General features: G+C 39.9%; 1 protein-coding gene across 1 annotated transcript in view; it reads left to right on the forward strand.

Annotated features, from left to right (window-relative positions):
• The window catches only part of LOC128663759 (complement C3), a 285067-nt gene that overhangs the window by 57758 nt on the left and 206129 nt on the right, over positions 1 to 21180 (forward strand). Inside the window, exons 5-6 of the mRNA XM_053718244.1 lie at positions 1729 to 1817; positions 20800 to 20882. Of these exons, the coding sequence (XP_053574219.1) occupies positions 1729 to 1817; positions 20800 to 20882 (172 nt within the window). The remainder of the gene's footprint in view (positions 1 to 1728; positions 1818 to 20799; positions 20883 to 21180) is intronic.

Genomic DNA, 21180 nt, shown 5'->3' on the forward strand with positions numbered 1-21180 from the left:
TGTCTCTGTGAGGGTGTGTGCATATGTCTGTGTTTTCTGTTGGTGTCTCTGTGAGGGTGTGTGCATATGTCTGTGTGTTTTCTGTTGGTGTCTCTGTGAGGGTGTGTGCATATGTCTGTGTGTTTGCTGTGGGTGTCTCTGTGAGGGTGTGTGTGTATGTATGTCTGTGTGTTTGCTGTAGGTGTCTGTGCGTGTATGTCTTTCTGTGTTATCGCTGGACCACCCTAATGTTAGCATGCAACTTGATAAAACAAGTTGCACACAGACATACATATATACACATTTATACACCTTTTAGCCATTTACCAGAGGTATATGGTATATGGCAAGGTTTTGGACTGGTAAGGGCTCCAAAGTATGTATGTGTGTGTATATATATATATATATATATATATATATATATATATATATATATATATATATATATATAGTGCACACATATATACATACATTTATACACATTTATACACTTTTTAGCCATTTCCAATTAAATACCTTGAAAAATGCAATGTAATTTTTAATCAGATTTAATGTTTGTGTTTTTTTTAAATATATATTTCTATATATATTTGTATATACAATTTATATATACTATATATATCTATATTTATATAGATATATAGGTATAGATATATTTTCCCCAAAAAATTGAGATATGTATAGAAATATATATTTAAAAATAAACATAATCATTTCAGCTTTAGTACAGTTGGTCTAGCTCAGCTTCGGGTTACAGCGTGAGCGATAAATAGAAAAGGCTTTCTAAAGGGCACCACATTGAAGTCTAAGGGGAGAGGGAGATTGCTCAGTCATTATATCTGAAGTCCTGAAGTTAGCGTGCCAGAGTCTTTCACTTGCATGCTTATTACTTTTAGTTTGTAAAACCATCACTAACCCGAGAGCGATACATTTTTTTAACTTGAATTCAGTTTTCGCTCATGAGCGATAATAAAATGTTCACTCCACCTGTAATCTGGCCCCATATTTCTGGTATTTTAACCCTGATAGTTGAGAATTTTCCCATTCTGAGAACTGGAAGCACACACTGCAGACCACACAAGCCTAACCTTGCCATACATCTGGTGTTTTAACCCTGATAGTTGTGAATTTTCCAGTTCTGAGAACTGGAAGCACACACTGCAGACCACACAAGCCTAACCTTGCCATACATCTGGTGTTTTAACCCTGATAGTTGTGAATTTTCCAGTTCTGAGAACTGGAAGCACACACTGCAGACCACACAAGCCTAGCCTTGCCATACATCTGACCCTAGATTATGTCAGCAGGGGGGATTAGATAAAATGCTACAAAACACTTTAATGTGTACGAACAAAATGGTAGTGGCAAACTGGATATGCTCCTCTAAATAAGACAAATGTAGCAAACAAAGCTTTCATATTAAGTCTGTATGTTAATTAATTTCAACACAACAAAAATACACAAAAGTAATTACAATTTATTTTATGTCTTTTTAATGTATTGATTGTAATGCTCTGAATGTCAAAACAGTTATTAGACAATCACAAACTCATTAAGATTGGCCGAATTATTTTTGATCTATTTTAGCCTATTAGTTTCTAAGTATGTACCTTCAAGTTTTGCCAATGTATTCTATTGATCTGTCTTTATATCACAGTGACATTTATTTACATGTCACATGCACAGAATTTTTGTGAACATTGTACTTAGACATCTCAATTTTTAATCTCTTGCATATTGTCTTTTCAGAATCCTGATAATATTGTAGTGGACAAGAATTCTTTTAATTCCCCAACTGGCATAGTGTCAAGAAGTTTCAGCCTTCCAGATATTGCTAAGTGAGTGTGTTTCACTTTAATCTGTCTGTATGTCTATCATCTACCTATCTGTCTGTTTGTCTATTGCAGTATCCACAAAACATTCATAATTTAAATATCATCACCTAACACATATCTCACTAACTCATTGCATACTGTAATATGTAAAAGCATTCATCAATAAAATAAGCCATTGCCTTTGGGCTGATTGACAATAACAATGTGTCATTGAGTATAAAACTTTAAAAGGCCTAGCAACCTAGTCAGCAGATGTTATCCTTGCAAGTAAATTTTAGTAACAGGATCATCCTCAGACCGCTATTAATATAGTTGATCTTCAATCTGGTTTCTATTACACTGGTTGTGATTTTATGCGCTTATGTACTGAATAAAACCAATTTTCTTAATGTGCTTAATGTGCTGAATGGTTACTAGTCTTGTATTGATTATTATCTATGTTCACCACTATGATGGTATGAAGGAAATTTGTCTAGAGATTAAAACACCTTTAAAAGTGATGAAAACTATTTAAAAGGTTTGAATATGAGGATTCTAAAAACCTCTAAAATTGAATAAATATTGAATGAGAGATCAAATAAAAGACATAAAAAAATAATAATAAAATAATAAAAAAATGTAGTAAATAAATAATTATTAAAGTTGAAAAAGAGGGCGCCACATAGCGTAATAAAGTTTGAAACAAATTCAAGGTAAAATGAATCAAAAATGCTTACCAAATGAAAATGCACCGTACTGTGACCGGTGCTAACAAGCCGGCTAACACTCACAGTGGTTAGTACACTGATGTCTGTGGTATACTGCGTCTGGATGCAGGTCGAGTGATTCTGTCTGACTCCGTGTTGGGTCGATCACTTTCTTAACCAACGTGATATTGCTGTATTAGATTCACACTGCAAATAATGTGTGAGACCTTGACCCTTGCAAATTGACGATAAAAGCAAAAGGACAACCTCCGTAAAAGTTAAAAGATATTTATTCCATACAAAGTACCGCTACGCGTTTCTCGACCGTAACTGGTCGTTTCCTCAGGCATGAAATAATGGATCCATTATTTCATGCCTGAGGAAACGACCAGTTACGGTCGAGAAACGCGTAGCGGTACTTTGTATGGAATAAATATCTTTTAACTTTTACGGAGGTTGTCCTTTTGCTTTTATCGTCAATTTGCAAGGGTCAAGGTCTCACACATTATTTGCAGTGTGAATCTAATACAGCAATATCACGTTGGTTAAGAAAGTGATCGACCCAACACGGAGTCAGACAGAATCACTTGACCTGCATCCAGACGCAGTATACCACAGACATCAGTGTACTAACCACTGTGAGTGTTAGCCGGCTTGTTAGCACCGGTCACAGTACGGTGCATTTTCATTTGGTAAGCATTTTTGATTCATTTTACCTTGAATTTGTTTCAAACTTTATTACGCTATGTGGCGCCCTCTTTTTCAACTTTAATTCTACAGAATCCCCACACCGAGGATCAGAGGAGCTGCCATTAACGGAACAATAGCCACCACGGAGCTGCATTCACTCCACTCTTCTTGTCTCACAGGAGCCATTTGGCAATATCGATCCAATCATCAAACTGACGGTTTGTGCAGTGACTGATTCACACTTTTCTCTAGCGCACCCCAACTGTTTGGATCCCTCCCTGGATTCCAAATTTGTTTCCTAGCCTAATAAATAATTATTCCCTAGCAACAAGCTCACTAGATAAAAATGAAAATTTGTGTATACCAAAAGTCCATAGATATAATCACAGTCAATGAATGGGATTTTATAGTGTTATAGTCCCCGGCCACACTTAGGCCTAGATTTGGAGTTCGGCGGTAAAAGGGCTGTTAACGCTCCGCGGGCTTTTTTCTGGCCGCACCATAAAATTAACTCTGGTATCGAGAGTTTAATCAAATGCTGCGTTAGGCTCCAAAAAAGGAGCGTAGAGCATTTTTACCGCAAAAGCAACTCTCGATACCAGAGTTGCTTACGGACGAGGCCGGCCTCAAAAACGTGCTCGTGCACGATTCTCCCATAGGAAACAATGGGGCTGTTTGAGCTGAAAAAAAACCTAACACCTGCAAAAAAGCAGCGTTCAGCTCCTAACGCAGCCCCATTGATTCCTATGGGGAAACACTTCCTACGTCTGCACCTAACACCCTAACATGTACCCCGAGTCTAAACACCCCTAATCTTACACTTATTAACCCCTAATCTGCCGCCCCCGCTATCGCTGACCCCTGCATATTTTTTTTAACCCCTAATCTGCCGCTCCGTAAAACGCCGCCACCTACGTTATCCCTATGTACCCCTAATCTGCTGCCCTAACATCGCCGACCCCTATATTATATTTATTAACCCCTAATCTGCCCCCCACAACGTCGCCTCCACCTGCCTACACTTATTAACCCCTAATCTGCCGAGCGGACCTGAGCGCTACTATAATAAAGTTATTAACCCCTAATCCGCCTCACTAACCCTATCATAAATAGTATTAACCCCTAATCTGCCCTCCCTAACATCGCCGACACCTACCTTCAATTATTAACCCCTAAACTTCCGATCGGAGCTCACCGCTATTCTAATAAATGGATTAACCCCTAAAGCTAAGTCTAACCCTAACACTAACACCCCCCTAAGTTAAATATAATTTTTATCTAACGAAATAAATTAACTCTTATTAAATAACTTATTCCTATTTAAAGCTAAATACTTACCTGTAAAATAAACCCTAATATAGCTACAATATAAATTATAATTATATTATAGCTATTTTAGGATTAATATTTATTTTACAGGCAACTTTGTAATTATTTTAACCAGATACAATAGCTATTAAATAGTTAAGAACTATTTAATAGTTACCTAGTTAAAATAATAACAAATTTACCTGTAAAATAAATCCTAACCTAAGTTATAATTAAACCTAACACTACCCTATCAATAAAATAATTAAATAAACTACCTACAATTACCTACAATTAACCTAACACTACACTATCAATAAATAAATTAAACACAATTGCTACAAATAAATACAATTAAATAAACTAGCTAAAGTACAAAAAATAAAAAAGAACTAAGTTACAGAAAATAAAAAAATATTTACAAACATAAGAAAAATATTACAACAATTTTAAACTAATTACACCTACTCTAAGCCCCCTAATAAAATAACAAAGCCCCCCAAAATAAAAAATTCCCTACCCTATTCTAAATTAAAAAAGTTACAAGCTCTTTTACCTTACCAGCCCTGAACAGGGCCCTTTGCGGGGCATGCCCCAAGAATTTCAGCTCTTTTGCCTGTAAAAGAATAAATACAATACCCCCCCCCCCCAACATTACAACCCACCACCCACATACCCCTAATCTAACCCAAACCCCCCTTAAATAAACCTAACACTAAGCCCCTGAAGATCTTCCTACCTTATCTTCACCATCCAGGTATCACCGATCCGTCCTGGCTCCAAGATCTTCATCCAACCCAAGCGGGGGTTGGCGATCCATAATCCGGTCCAGAAGAGGCTCCAAAGTCTTCCTCCTATCCGGCAAGAAGAGGACATCCGGACCGGCAAACATCTTCTCCAAGCGGCATCTTCGATCTTCTTCCATCCGGTGCGGAGCGGGTCCATCTTGAAGCAGGCGACGCGGATCCATCCTCTTCTTCCGATGTCTCCCGACTAATGACGGTTCCTTTAAGGGACGTCATCCAAGATGGCGTCCCTCGAATTCCGATTGGCTGATAGGATTCTATCAGCCAATCGGAATTAAGGTAGGAATTTTCTGATTGGCTGATGGAATCAGCCAATCAGAATCAAGTTCAATCCGATTGGCTGATCCAATCAGCCAATCAGATTGAGCTCGCATTCTATTGGCTGTTCCGATCAGCCAATAGAATGCGAGCTCAATCTGATTGGCTGATGGGATCGGCCAATCGGATTGAACTTGATTCTGATTGGCTGATTCCATCAGCCAATCAGAAAATTCCTACCTTAATTCCGATTGGCTGATAGAATCCTATCAGCCAATCGGAATTCGAGGGACGCCATCTTGGATGACGTCCCTTAAAGGAACCGTCATTAGTCGGGAGACATCGGAAGAAGAGGATGGATCCGCGTCGCCTGCTTCAAGATGGACCCGCTCCGCACCGGATGGAAGAAGATCGAAGATGCCGCTTGGTGAAGATGTTTGCCGGTCCGGATGTCCTCTTCTTGCCGGATAGGAGGAAGACTTTGGAGCCTCTTCTGGACCGGATTATGGATCGCCAACCCCCGCTTGGGTTGGATGAAGATCTTGGAGCCAGGACGGATCGGTGATACCTGGATGGTGAAGACAAGGTAGGAAGATCTTCAGGGGCTTAGTGTTAGGTTTATTTAAGGGGGGTTTGGGTTAGATTAGGGGTATGTGGGTGGTGGGTTGTAATGTTGGGGGGGGGGTATTGTATTTATTCTTTTACAGGCAAAAGAGCTGAAATTCTTGGGGCATGCCCCGCAAAGGGCCCTGTTCAGGGCTGGTAAGGTAAAAGAGCTTGTAACTTTTTTAATTTAGAATAGGGTAGGGAATTTTTTATTTTGGGGGGCTTTGTTATTTTATTAGAGGGCTTAGAGTAGGTGTAATTAGTTTAAAATTGTTGTAATATTTTTCTTATGTTTGTAAATATTTTTTTATTTTCTGTAACTTAGTTCTTTTTTATTTTTTGTACTTTAGCTAGTTTATTTAATTGTATTTATTTGTAGCAATTGTGTTTAATTTATTTATTGATAGTGTAGTGTTAGGTTAATTGTAGGTAATTGTAGGTAGTTTATTTAATTATTTTATTGATAGGGTAGTGTTAGGTTTAATTATAACTTAGGTTAGGATTTATTTTACAGGTAAATTTGTTATTATTTTAACTAGGTAACTATTAAATAGTTCTTAACTATTTAATAGCTATTGTACCTGGTTAAAATAATTACAAAGTTGCCTGTAAAATAAATATTAATCCTAAAATAGCTATAATGTAATTATAATTTATATTGTAGCTATATTAGGATTTATTTTACAGGTAAGTATTTAGATTTAAATAGGAATAAGTTATTTAATAAGAGTTAATTTATTTAGGCCTAGATTTAGAGTTCGGCGGTAGCCGTCAAAACCAGCGTTAGAGGCTCCTAACGCTGGTTTTGGGCGCCCGCTGGTATTTGGAGTCAGTGATTAAAGGGTCTAACGCTCACTTTTCAGCCGCGACTTTTCCATACCGCAGATCCCCCTACGCCATTTGCGTAGCCTATCTTTTCAATGGGATCTTTCTAACGCTGGTATTTAGAGTCGTTTCTGCAGTGAGCGTTAGAGCTCTAACGACAAGATTCCAGCCGCCTGAAAATAGCAGGAGTTAAGAGCTTTCTGGCTAACGCCGGTTTATAAAGCTCTTAACTACTGTACCCTAAAGTACACTAACACCCATAAACTACCTATGTACCCCTAAACCGAGGTCCCCCCACATCGCCGCCACTCGATTAAAATTTTTAACCCCTAATCTGCCGACCGCCACCTACGTTATACTTATGTACCCCTAATCTGCTGCCCCTAACACCGCCGACCCCTGTATTATATCTATTAACCCCTAACTTGCCCCCCACAACGTCGCCGCAAGCTACTTAAAATAATTAACCCCTAATCTTCCGACCGCAAATCGCCGCCACCCTTCCGACCGCAAATCGCCGCCACCTACGTTATCCCTATGTACCCCTAATCTGCTACCCCTAACATCGCCGACCCCTATGTTATATTTATTAACCCCTAATCTGCCCCCCACAACGTCGCCGACACCTACCTACACTTATTAACCCCTAATCTGCCGAGCGGACCTGAGCGCTACTATAATAAAGTTATTAACCCCTAATCCGCCTCACTAACCCTATCATAAATAGTATTAACCCCTAATCTGCCCTCCCTAACATCGCCGACACCTACCTTCAATTATTAACCCCTAATCTGCCGACCGGAGCTCACCGCTATTCTAATAAATGTATTAACCCCTAAAGCTAAGTCTAACCCTAACACTAACACCCCCCTAAGTTAAATATAATTTTTATCTAACGAAATAAATTAACTCTTATTAAATAAATAATTCCTATTTAAAGCTAAATACTTACCTGTAAAATACATCCTAATATAGCTACAATATAAATTATAATTATATTATAGCTATTTTAGGATTAATATTTATTTTACAGGCAACTTTGTAATTATTTTAACCAGGTACAATAGCTATTAAATAGTTAAGAACTATTTAATAGTTACCTAGTTAAAATAATTACAAATTTACCTGTAAAATAAATCCTAACCTAAGATATAATTAAACCTAACACTACCCTATCAATAAAATAATTAAATAAACTACCTACAATTACCTACAATTAACCTAACACTACACTATCAATAAATTAATTAAACACAATTGCTACAAATAAATAAAATTAAATAAACTATCTAAAGTACAAAAAATAAAAAAGAACTAAGTTACAGAAAATAATAAAATATTTACAAACATAAGAAAAATATTACAACAATTTTAAACTAATTACACCTACTCTAAGCCCCCTAATAAAATAACAAAGCCCCCCAAAATAAAAAATTCCCTACCCTATTCTAAAATACAAATATTACAAGCTCTTTTACCTTACCAGCCCTGAACAGGGCCCTTTGCGGGGCATGCCCCAAGAATTTCAGCTCTTTTGCCTGTAAAAAAAAACATACAATACCCCCCCCCCAACATTACAACCCACCACCCACATACCCCTAATCTAACCCAAACCCCCCTTAAATAAACCTAACACTACCCCCCTGATGATCTTCCTACCTTGTCTTCACCATGCCAGGTTCACCGATCCGTCCTGGCTCCAAGATCTTCATCCAACCCAAGCGGGGGCTAGACATCCACTGAAGAAGTCCAGAAGAGGGTCCAAAGTCTTCCTCCTATCCGGCAAGAAGAGGACATCCGGACCGGCAAACATCTTCTCCAAGCGGCATCTTCTATCTTCTTCCATCCGATGACGACCGGCTCCATCTTGAAGACCTCCAGCGCGGATCCATCCTCTTCTTCCGACGACTAGACGACGAATGACGGTTCCTTTAAGGGACGTCATCCAAGATGGCGTCCCTCGAATTCCGATTGGCTGATAGGATTCTATCAGCCAATCGGAATTAAGGTAGGAATTTTCTGATTGGCTGATGGAATCAGCCAATCAGAATATAGTTCAATCCGATTGGCTGATCCAATCAGCCAATCAGATTGAGCTCGCATTCTATTGGCTGATCGGAACAGCCAATAGAATGCGAGCTCAATCTGATTGGCTGATTGGATCAGCCAATCGGATTGAACTATATTCTGATTGGCTGATTCCATCAGCCAATCAGAAAATTCCTACCTTAATTCCGATTGGCTGATAGAATCCTATCAGCCAATCGGAATTCGAGGGACGCCATCTTGGATGACGTCCCTTAAAGGAACCGTCATTCGTCGTCTAGTCGTCGGAAGAAGAGGATGGATCCGCGCTGGAGGTCTTCAAGATGGAGCCGGTCGTCATCGGATGGAAGAAGATAGAAGATGCCGCTTGGAGAAGATGTTTGCCGGTCCGGATGTCCTCTTCTTGCCGGATAGGAGGAAGACTTTGGACCCTCTTCTGGACTTCTTCAGTGGATGTCTAGCCCCCGCTTGGGTTGGATGAAGATCTTGGAGCCAGGACGGATCGGTGAACCTGGCATGGTGAAGACAAGGTAGGAAGATCATCAGGGGGGTAGTGTTAGGTTTATTTAAGGGGGGTTTGGGTTAGATTAGGGGTATGTGGGTGGTGGGTTGTAATGTTGGGGGGGGGGTATTGTATGTTTTTTTTTACAGGCAAAAGAGCTGAAATTCTTGGGGCATGCCCCGCAAAGGGCCCTGTTCAGGGCTGGTAAGGTAAAAGAGCTTGTAATATTTGTATTTTAGAATAGGGTAGGGAATTTTTTATTTTGGGGGGCTTTGTTATTTTATTAGGGGGCTTAGAGTAGGTGTAATTAGTTTAAAATTGTTGTAATATTTTTCTTATGTTTGTAAATATTTTATTATTTTCTGTAACTTAGTTCTTTTTTATTTTTTGTACTTTAGATAGTTTATTTAATTTTATTTATTTGTAGCAATTGTGTTTAATTAATTTATTGATAGTGTAGTGTTAGGTTAATTGTAGGTAATTGTAGGTAGTTTATTTAATTATTTTATTGATAGGGTAGTGTTAGGTTTAATTATATCTTAGGTTAGGATTTATTTTACAGGTAAATTTGTAATTATTTTAACTAGGTAACTATTAAATAGTTCTTAACTATTTAATAGCTATTGTACCTGGTTAAAATAATTACAAAGTTGCCTGTAAAATAAATATTAATCCTAAAATAGCTATAATATAATTATAATTTATATTGTAGCTATATTAGGATGTATTTTACAGGTAAGTATTTAGCTTTAAATAGGAATTATTTATTTAATAAGAGTTAATTTATTTCGTTAGATAAAAATTATATTTAACTTAGGGGGGTGTTAGTGTTAGGGTTAGACTTAGCTTTAGGGGTTAATACATTTATTAGAATAGCGGTGAGCTCCGGTCGGCAGATTAGGGGTTAATAATTGAAGGTAGGTGTCGGCGATGTTAGGGAGGGCAGATTAGGGGTTAATACTATTTATGATAGGGTTAGTGAGGCGGATTAGGGGTTAATAACTTTATTATAGTAGCGCTCAGGTCCGCTCGGCAGATTAGGGGTTAATAAGTGTAGGTAGGTGTCGGCGACGTTGTGGGGGGCAGATTAGGGGTTAATAAATATAACATAGGGGTCGGCGATGTTAGGGCAGCAGATTAGGGGTACATAGGGATAACGTAGGTGGCGGCGGTTTACGGAGCGGCAGATTAGGGGTTAAAAGTGTAATGCAGGGGTCAGCGATAGCGGGGGCGGCAGATTAGGGGTTAATAAGTGTAAGGTTAGGGGTGTTTAGACTCGGGGTACATGTTAGGGTGTTAGGTGCAGACTTAGGAGGTGTTTCCCCATAGGAAACAATGGGGCTGCGTTAGGAGCTGAACGCTGCTTTTTTGCAGGTGTTAGGTTTTTTTTCAGCTCAAACAGCCCCATTGTTTCCTATGGGAGAATCGTGCACGAGCACGTTTTTGATGCCGGCCGCGTCCGTAAGCAACTCTGGTATCGAGAGTTGCATTTGCGGTAAAAATGCTCTACGCTCCTTTTTTGGAGCCTAACGCAGCATTTGTTTGAACTCTCGATACCAGAGTTAAATTTATGGTGCGGCCAGAAAAAAACCCGCGGAGCGTTAACAGCCCTTTTACCGCCGAACTCTAAATCTAGGCCTTCGTTAGATAAAAATTATATTTAACTTAGGGGGGTGTTAGTGTTAGGGTTAGACTTAGCTTTAGGGGTTAATCCATTTATTAGAATAGCGGTGAGCTCCGATCGGAAGTTTAGGGGTTAATAATTGAAGGTAGGTGTCGGCGATGTTAGGGAGGGCAGATTAGGGGTTAATACTATTTATGATAGGGTTAGTGAGGCGGATTAGGGGTTAATAACTTTATTATAGTAGCGCTCAGGTCCGCTCGGCAGATTAGGGGTTAATAAGTGTAGGCAGGTGTCGGCGACGTTGAGGGGGGCAGATTAGGGGTTAATAAATATAATATAGGGGTCGGCGGTGTTAGGGGCAGCAGATTAGGGGTACATAGGGATAACGTAGGTGGCGGCGATTTGCGGTCGGAAGATTAGGGGTTAATTATTGTAAGTAGCTGGCGGCGACGTTGTGGGGGGCAGGTTAGGGGTGAATAAATATAATACAGGGGTCGGCGGGGTTAGGGGCAGCAGATTAGGGGTACATAAGTATAACGTAGGTGGCGGTCGGCAGATTAGGGGTTAAAAATTTTAATCGAGTGGCGGCGGTGTGGGGGGAGCTCGGTTTAGGGGTACATAGGTAGTTTATGGGTGTTAGTGTACTTTAGGGTACAGTAGTTAAGAGCTTTATAAACCGGCGTTAGCCAGAAAGCTCTTAACTCCTGCTATTTTCAGGCGGCTGGAATCTTGTCGTTAGAGCTCTAACGCTCACTGCAGAAACGACTCTAAATACCAGCGTTAGAAAGATCCCATTGAAAAGATAGGCTACGCAAATGGCGTAGGGGGATCTGCGGTATGGAAAAGTCGCGGCTGAAAAGTGAGCGTTAGACCCTTTAATCACTGACTCCAAATACCAGCGGGCGCCCAAAACCAGCGTTAGGAGCCTCTAACGCTGGTTTTGACGGCTACCGCCGAACTCTAAATCTAGGCCTTAGACTTAGAATAAATAGTCTTTAAAAGTTATGTTAGGATTAAGACGGTACCTTGAATATTAAGGCAGAAAATTTTCTTATATTTTGTAGATAATCCTGGGTTGGTGAGGGATAATGTTCAAATGAACCATAAAAAAGCAATTCTATTTTGGTTGCAGTGCCGCTGAAGTGCCGCCTGTTCCCAGCCAGCAATCCCACTGGTCTCGGCTCAGATGTAGTTACATGAAATGAAAGAAAAGACAGGTGCACAGGGAACAATTCAAGTGTAGAGTTTTTATTATGTAAATAAGACACACAGTTAGAAACACTTACTAGATTAAAATCAAAATATGCATTGAGAGCATATGCTCCTGGGATTATCGCAGCACCTGTAGCACCAGGGGGATAGATGTTCTTCTCCTCTCCGTTCACAATTGCTCTTATTGTGAACGGAGAGGAGAAGAACATCTATCCCCCTGGTGCTACAGGTGCTGCGATAATCCCAGGAGCATATGCTCTCAATGCATATTTTGATTTTAATCTAGTAAGTGTTTCTAACTGTGTGTCTTATTTACATAATAAAAACTCTACACTTGAATTGTGCCCTGTGCGCCTGTCTTTCTCCAACATTGGCGTGTCCGGTCCACGGCGTCATCCTTACTTGTGGGATATTCTCTTCCCCAACAGGAAATGGCAAAGAGTCCCAGCAAAGCTGGTCACATGATCCCTCCTAGGCTCCGCCCACCCCAGTCATTCTCTTTGCCGTTGTACAGGCAACATCTCATAGGAGATGATTAAGAGTTTTTTTGGTGTTTAAATGTAGTTTTATTCTTCTATCAAGTGTTTGTTATTTTAAAATAGTGCTGGTATGTACTATTTACTCTGAAACAGAAAAGGATGAAGATTTCTGTTTGTAAGAGGAAGATGATTTTAGCAGACAGTTACTAAAATCGATTGCTGTTTCCACACAGGACTGTTGAGATGAAGTAACTTCAGTTGGGGAAACAGTTAGCAGACTTTTCTGCTTAAGGTATGACTGGCCATATTTCTAACAAGACCATGTAATGCTGGAAGGCTGTCATTTCCCCTCATGGGGACCGGTAAGCCATTTTCTTAGTTTAACATAAAAGAATAAAGGGCTTCAAAAAGGGCTTAAAAACTGATAGACATTTTTCTGGGCTAAAACGATTGCTTTATTAGGCATATTATACAGATTCTAACTAATTATTGGTGTTATAATCTTGGGGAAACGTTTAGGAAAACGGCAGGCACTGTGTTGGACACCTTTTTCAGTTGGGGGCCTTTCTAGTTATAGACAGAGCCTCATTTTCGCGCCAATAATGCGCAGTTGTTTTTGGAGAGCAAGGCATGCAGATGCATGTGTCAGGAGTTAAGAATCACTGAAAAAGCTTATAGAAGGCGTCTTGTGGTATTGTATTCCCCTCTGGGCTTGGTTGGGTCTCAGCAAAGCATATAGCTGGGACTGTATAGGGGTTAAATGTAAAACGGCTCCGGTTCCGTTAATTTAAGGGTTAAAGCTCTGAAATTTTTAATGCTTTAAGACACTATGGTGAAATTTTGGTGAATTTTGAACAATTCCTTCATACTTTTTCACATATTCAGTAATAAAGTGTTTTCAGTTTGAAATTTAAAGTGACAGTAACGGTTTTATTTTAAAACGTTTTTTGTGCTTTGTTGACAAGTTTAAGCCTGTTTAACATGTCTGTACCATCAGATAAGCTATGTTCTATATGTATGAAAGCCAATGTGTCTCCCCATTTAAATTTATGTGATAATTGTGCCATAGTGTCCAAACAAAGTAAGGACAGTAATGCCACAGATAATGATATTGCCCAAGATGATTACTCAAGTGAAGGGAGTAAACATGATACTACATCCCCTACTGTGTCTACACCAGTTATGCCCACACAGGAGGCCCCTAGTACATTTAGTGCGCCAATACTTATTACCATGCAACAATTAACGGCTGTAATGGATAACTCCATAGCAAATCTTATATCCAAAATGCCTACTTATCAGAGAAAGCGCGATTGCTCTGTTTTAAACACTGAAGAGCAAGAGGACGCTGATGATAACTGTTCTGACATACCCTCACACCAATCTCAAGGGGCCATGAGGGAGGTTTTGTCTGATGGAGAAATTTCAGATTCAGGAAAAATTTCTCATCAAGCTGAACCTGATGTTGTGACATTTAAATTTAAATTAGAACATCTCCGCGCACTGCTTAAGGAGGTGTTATCTACTCTGGATGATTGTGACAATTTGGTCATTCCAGAGAAATTATGTAAGATGGACAAGTTCCTAGAGGTTCCGGTGCCCCCCGACGCTTTTCCTATACCCAAGCGGGTGGCGGACATAGTAAATAAAGAGTGGGAAAGGCCCGGCATACCTTTTGTCCCCCCCCCTATATTTAAGAAATTATTTCCTATAGTCGACCCCAGAAAGGACTTATGGCAGACAGTCCCCAAGGTCGAGGGGGCGGTTTCTACTCTAAACAAACGCACTACTATTCCTATCAAAGATAGTTGTGCTTTCAAAGATCCTATGGATAAGAAATTAGAGGGTTTGCTTAAAAAGATTTTTGTACAGCAAGGTTACCTTCTACAACCAATTTCATGCATTGTTCCTGTCACTACGGCAGCGTGTTTCTGGTTCGAGGAACTAGAAAAATCGCTCAATAAAGAATCTTCGTATGAGGAGGTTATGGACAGAGTTCAAGCACTTAAATTGGCTAACTCTTTTGTTTTAGATGCTGCTTTGCAATTAGCTAGATTAGTGGCGAAAAATTCAGGGTTTGCTATCGTGGCGCGCAGAGCGCTTTGGCTAAAGTCTTGGTCAGCGGATGTGTCTTCCAAGACAAAATTGCTTAACATTCCTTTCAAAGGTAAAACATTATTTGGACCTGATTTGAAAGAGATTATTTCAGACATCACTGGGGGAAAGGGCCACGCCCTCCCAGAGGATAGGTCTTTTAAGGCTAAAAATAAACCTAATTTTCGTCCCTTTCGCAGAAATGGACCAGCCTCTAATTCTACATCCTCTAAGCAAGAGGGTAATACTTCACAACCCAAACCAGCCTGGAAACCAATGCAAGGCTGGAACAAGGGTAAGCAGGCCAAGAAGCCTACCACTGCTACCAAATCAGCATGAAGGGATAGCCCCCGATCCGGGACCGGATCTGGTGGGGGGCAGACTTTCTCTCTTTGCTCAGGCTTGGGCAAGAGATGTTCAGGATCCTTGGGCGCTAGAAATAGTTTCTCAAGGTTATCTCCTGGAATTCAAGGAACTACCCCCAAGGGGAAGGTTCCACAGGTCTCAATTATCTTCAAACCAAATAAAAAGACAGGCATTCTTACATTGTGTAGAAGACCTGTTAAGGATGGGAGTGATTCATCCAGTTCCAATAAGAGAACAAGGGATGGGTTTTTATTCCAACCTGTTCATAGTTCCCAAAAAAGAGGGAACATTCAGACCAATTTTGGATCTCAAGATCCTAAACAAATTTCTCAGGGTACCATCGTTCAAAATGGAAACTATTTGAACGATCCTATCTACTATCCAGGAAAATCAATTTATGACTACCGTGGATTTAAAGGATGCGTACCTACATATTCCTATCCACAAGGAACATCATCAGTTCCTAAGGTTCGCTTTTCTGGACAAGCATTACCAGTTTGTGGCACTTCCATTCGGATTAGCCACTGCTCCAAGGATTTTCACAAAGGTACTAGGGTTCCTTCTAGCGGTTCTAAGACCAAGGGGCATTGCAGTAGTACCTTACTTGGACGACATCCTGATTCAAGCGTCGTCTCTGTCAAAAGCAAAGGCTCATACGGACATCGTCCTAGCCTTTCTCAGATCTCACGGATGGAAGGTGAACAAAGAAAAAAGTTCTCTGTCCCCGTCAACAAGAGTTCCCTTCTTGGGAACAATAATAGATTCCTTAGAGGATTTTTCTGACAGAGGTCAGAAAATCAAAAATTCTAAGCTCTTGTCAAGTACTTCATTCTGTTCTTCGTCCTTCCATAGCGCAGTGCATGGAAGTAATAGGATTGATGGTTGCAACAATGGACATAGTTCCTTTTGCACGAATTCATCTAAGACCATTACAACTGTGCATGCTCAGACAGTGGAATGGGGATTATACAGACTTGTCTCCGACGATTCAAGTAGATCAAAAGACCAGAGATTCACTCCGTTGGTGGCTGACCCTGGACAATCTGTCACAGGGAATGAGCTTCCGCAGACCAGAGTGGGTCATTGTCACGACCGACGCCAGCCTGGTGGGCTGGGGCGCGGTCTGGGAACCCCTGAAAGCTCAGGGTCTATGGTCTCGGGAAGAATCTCTTCTCCCGATAAACATTCTGGAACTGAGAGCGATATTCAATGCTCTCAAAGCTTGGCCTCATCTAGCAAAGGCCAAATTCATAAGGTTTCAATCAGACAACATGACGACTGTTGCATATATCAATCATCAGGGGGGAACAAGGAGTTCCCTGGCGATGGAAGAAGTGACCAAAATAATTCAATGGGCGGAGGATCACTCCTGCCACTTGTCTGCGATCCACATCCCAGGAGTGGAAAATTGGGAAGCGGATTTTCTGAGTCGTCAGACATTCCATCCGGGGGAGTGGGAACTCCATCCGGAAATCTTTGCCCAAATAACTCAATTATGGGGCATTCCAGACATGGATCTGATGGCGTCTCGTCAGAACTTCAAGGTTCCTTTCTACGGGTCCAGATCCAGGGATCCCAAGGCGACTCTAGTAGATGCACTAGTAGCACCTTGGACCTTCAACCTAGCTTATGTATTCCCACCGTTTCCTCTCATTCCCAGGCTGGTAGCCAGGATCAATCAGGAGAGGACTTCGGTGATCTTGATAGCTCCTGCGTGGCCACGCAGGACTTGGTACGCAGACCTGGTGAATATGTCATCGGCTCCACCATGGAAGCTAACTTTGAGACAGGACCTTCTTGTTCAAGGTCCATTCGAACATCCGAATCTGGTTTCCCTCCAGCTGACGGCTTGGAGATTGAACGCTTGGTTTTATCAAAGCATGGGTTTTCAGATTCTGTAATAGATACTCTGATTCAGGCTAGAAAGCCTGTAACTAGCAAAAATTTACCATAAAACATGGAAAAAATATATCTGTTGGTGTGAATCCAAAGGATTGCCATGGAACAAGATAAAGATTCCTAAGATTCTATCCTTTCTACAAGAAGGTTTGGAGAAAGGATTATCTGCAAGTTCTCTAAAGGGACAGATTTCTGCTTTATCTGTCTTACTACACAAACGACTGGCAGCTATGCCAGATGTTCAAGCATTTGTTCAGGCTCTGGTTAGGATCAAGCCTGTTTACAGACCTTTGACTCCTCCCTGGAGTTTAAATCTAGTTCTTTCAGTTCTTCAAGGGGTTCCGTTTGAACCCTTACATTCCGTAGATATTAAGTTACTATCTTGGAAAGTTTTGTTTTTGGTTGCAATCTCTTCTGCCAGAAGAGTTTCAGAGTTATCTGCTCTGCAGTGTTCTCCTCCTTATCTGGTGTTCCATGCAGATAAGGTGGTTTTGCGTACTAAGCCTGGTTTTCTTCCTAAAGTTGTTTCTAACAAAAATATTAACCAGGAGATAGTTGTACCTTCTTTGTGTCCGAATCCAGTTTCAAAGAAGGAACGTTTGTTACACAATTTGGATGTAGTCCGTGCTCTAAAATTCTATTTAGAGGCTACTAAAGATTTCAGACAAACATCTTCCTTGTTTGTTGTTTATTCTGGTAAAAGGAGAGGTCAAAAAACGACTTCTACCTCTCTTTCCTTTTGGCTTAAAAGCATTATCCGATTGGCTTATGAGACTGCCGGACGGCAGCCTCCTGAAAGAATCACAGCTCACTCCACTAGGGCTGTGGCTTCCACATGGGCATTCAAGAACGAGGCTTCTGTTGACCAGATATGTAAGGCAGCGACTTGGTCGTCACTGCATACTTTTGCCAAATTTTACAAATTTGATACTTTTGCTTCTTCGGAGGCTATTTTTGGGAGAAAGGTTTTGCAAGCCGTGGTGCCTTCCATTTAGGTGACCTGATTTGCTCCCTCCCTTCATCCGTGTCCTAAAGCTTTGGTATTGGTTCCCACAAGTAAGGATGACGCCGTGGACCGGACACACCAATGTTGGAGAAAACAGAATTTATGCTTACCTGATAAATTACTTTCTCCAACGGTGTGTCCGGTCCACGGCCCGGCCCTGGTTTTTTAATCAGGTCTGATGAATTATTTTCTCTAACTACAGTCACCACGGTATCATATGGTTTCTCCTATATATATTTCCTCCTGTCCGTCGGTCGAATGACTGGGGTGGGCGGAGCCTAGGAGGGATCATGTGACCAGCTTTGCTGGGACTCTTTGCCATTTCCTGTTGGGGAAGAGAATATCCCACAAGTAAGGATGACGCCGTGGACCGGACACACCGTTGGAGAAAGTAATTTATCAGGTAAGCATAAATTCTGTTTTTCTTTCATTTCTGGTTTCTATTACAAGCTCTTGACCATTGCAGCTATAACACTGTTATCTAAATTACTTAGGGACCAGTGTTAAAACCTTTAACATCCTCCCCATCACAAATACCCTGACTACATGTTCCAGTCTCACAGCCCTCTAGTCTCTTTAAGCAGGCAGCAACCTTTGAATTATTTTCAGGCCATATGATTTCTTCGAAGGGGTCCCACCTTCATTTAATTAGCATAACTAGTTAGGACTGCAGATGAGTGGACTCACTGATAAAATTGAGAACTGACACTCTTATTATTGGTTAATCATACAGTAGTACAGGGGTTAGGAACATCACTAATTTGCTGTATGTGAGTGGTTGTAATAATTTAAGGCTTATTATTGAGGCATCAGAAGTTTGCAATAAAAACACCTCAGTTATGTCCAAAGCCGTACAAAAACCTAAGCTATATATATATATATATATATATATATATATATATATATATATATACTATACTATATGCAGGTTATTAATAGACAATTTCATGATCTGAAGTGCAGAAATCCAGGATGAATTACCAAAGCAGGAGTGACTACTCACATGACAAAGTAATTGGCCCGTGAGTGTTCAATTCTTCAATAACTTGTATTATAGCCTTCATCAGTTTATCCGGATTACAGAGTGATGTAGGTTTTTTAATCATTTTTTAGTGCTGCAGGTATAATATAGCCAAGTATGTATATTTCAACATACTCCAGTTTTCTGCAGGGACAACTATTTGGCTTTCTGGTAGTCTGATATATGTTCAATGGCCATGGATTTCAGAAAATATGAATGAGAATGTGATGACCAGGGTTAACCAGACCCTTTCCACTGTAACCAATATGTCACAGTCCAGCCACTCCAGGCAAGCCTGTGACTAAGTCAGTGGGTGCAAGGGTTAACAACACTCCCCTTTAATGTCACCCACACTAAACTATATCTAAGCTGCCACCACTTAAAATTTATTATATGGGAAATCTTAAGCAAAACCCAAACTAACAAATTAAATCCCAGAATGCAATTTAAAAAAATAAAATAATCTAAAATCCCAGTATAAATACTCCCAGTCTCTTTCAATAACATGGTTCAGATATTAGACAAAGGCAAAAGCTTAATAAACAAATTATTTATTATGCAAAAAAGTATGCACAGTGCATTATTAATAAAAAGATGTTAACAACTATAATTATACACAAGCAAACAGTTTTAAAAAATAAAAAGGAGAAATAACTGACCTGAACTTTCCTAGCTTAGATGTCTGTGCCAGGGAGATTGGCCAGAAAAGATGGTCACTCACGCTGTAACAGCCTCCCATGTAGAATGAACAACTTGTATAGTTAGACACAAAACTGTATAACTGTTTCCCTGATATCAAATTGCTTGACCCAACCTTCTTACGGATGGGCCAGAAATATCCACTCCTCTCTTTTTACGACATTTTCATAAAGCTCAGAATGTATGCATTTTTCTAAAGCTTTTGGTCTATGTATTTCCATTTTGTAGTTTTTATATTGCTCTATAGTGCTGTATAGAGTCATGTTGTGGCTATCTGCATGTAAATACAGTTGTAAATTTAAGGGACAGTCTAGGCCAAAATAAACTTTCATGATTCAGATAGGGCATGTAATTTTAAACAATTTTCCAATTTACTTTTATCACCAATTTTGCTTTGTTCTCTTGGTATTCTTAGTTGAAAGCTTAACCTAGGAGGTTCATATGCTAATTTCTTAGACCTTTAAGCCCACCTCTTTCAGATTGCATTTTAACAGTTTTTCATCACTAGAGGGTGTTAGTTCACATATTTCATATAGATAACACTGTGCTCGTGCACATGAAGTAATCTGGGAGCAGGCACTGATTGGCTAGACTGCAAGTCTGTCAAAAGAACTGAAAAAAGGGGCAGTTTACAGAGGCTTAGATACAAGATAATCACAGAGGTTAAAAGTATATTATTATAACTGTGTTGGCTATGCAAAACTGGGAAATGGGTAATAAAGGGATTATCTATCTTTTAAAACAATAAAAATTCTGGTGTAGACTGTCCCTTTAGTACCAATACAATATATAACCATAAACGTATGTATATGTATACAGTATGAATTTAATATATATATTTTTTTTCTCTCTCTACAGCGTGGGGAAATGGCAGATAGTTGCCAGGTTCCAAGTTGCATCACAGGAGACCTTTAGTACCGAATTTGAGGTCAAAGAATATGGTAATATTTCCTTCACATTATTTTTTTACATGATCATTTTTAGCAGCAAAAGAATGCGCATAGGGAGTTCTGAAATCAATCCCATGGCTGATTTTAAAGAACAGAAACATGGAATTTGTGTTGGAATTGACCACATTTTTAGAAGCTTCAATGTTAACCAAATCACTGCCCAGATAATCACACAACTTATAACTGGAAAAACCACAGAGTTTCATGGAGAAACAAATCAAAACACTAACACTAATTTCAGCATCAAGTAGTCTGCAGAATACGTAAGCCACAGTACTACTTGTCCATA

This window comes from Bombina bombina, chromosome 6 (genome assembly GCF_027579735.1).
Source record: "Bombina bombina isolate aBomBom1 chromosome 6, aBomBom1.pri, whole genome shotgun sequence".
NCBI lineage: Eukaryota > Metazoa > Chordata > Amphibia > Anura > Bombinatoridae > Bombina > Bombina bombina.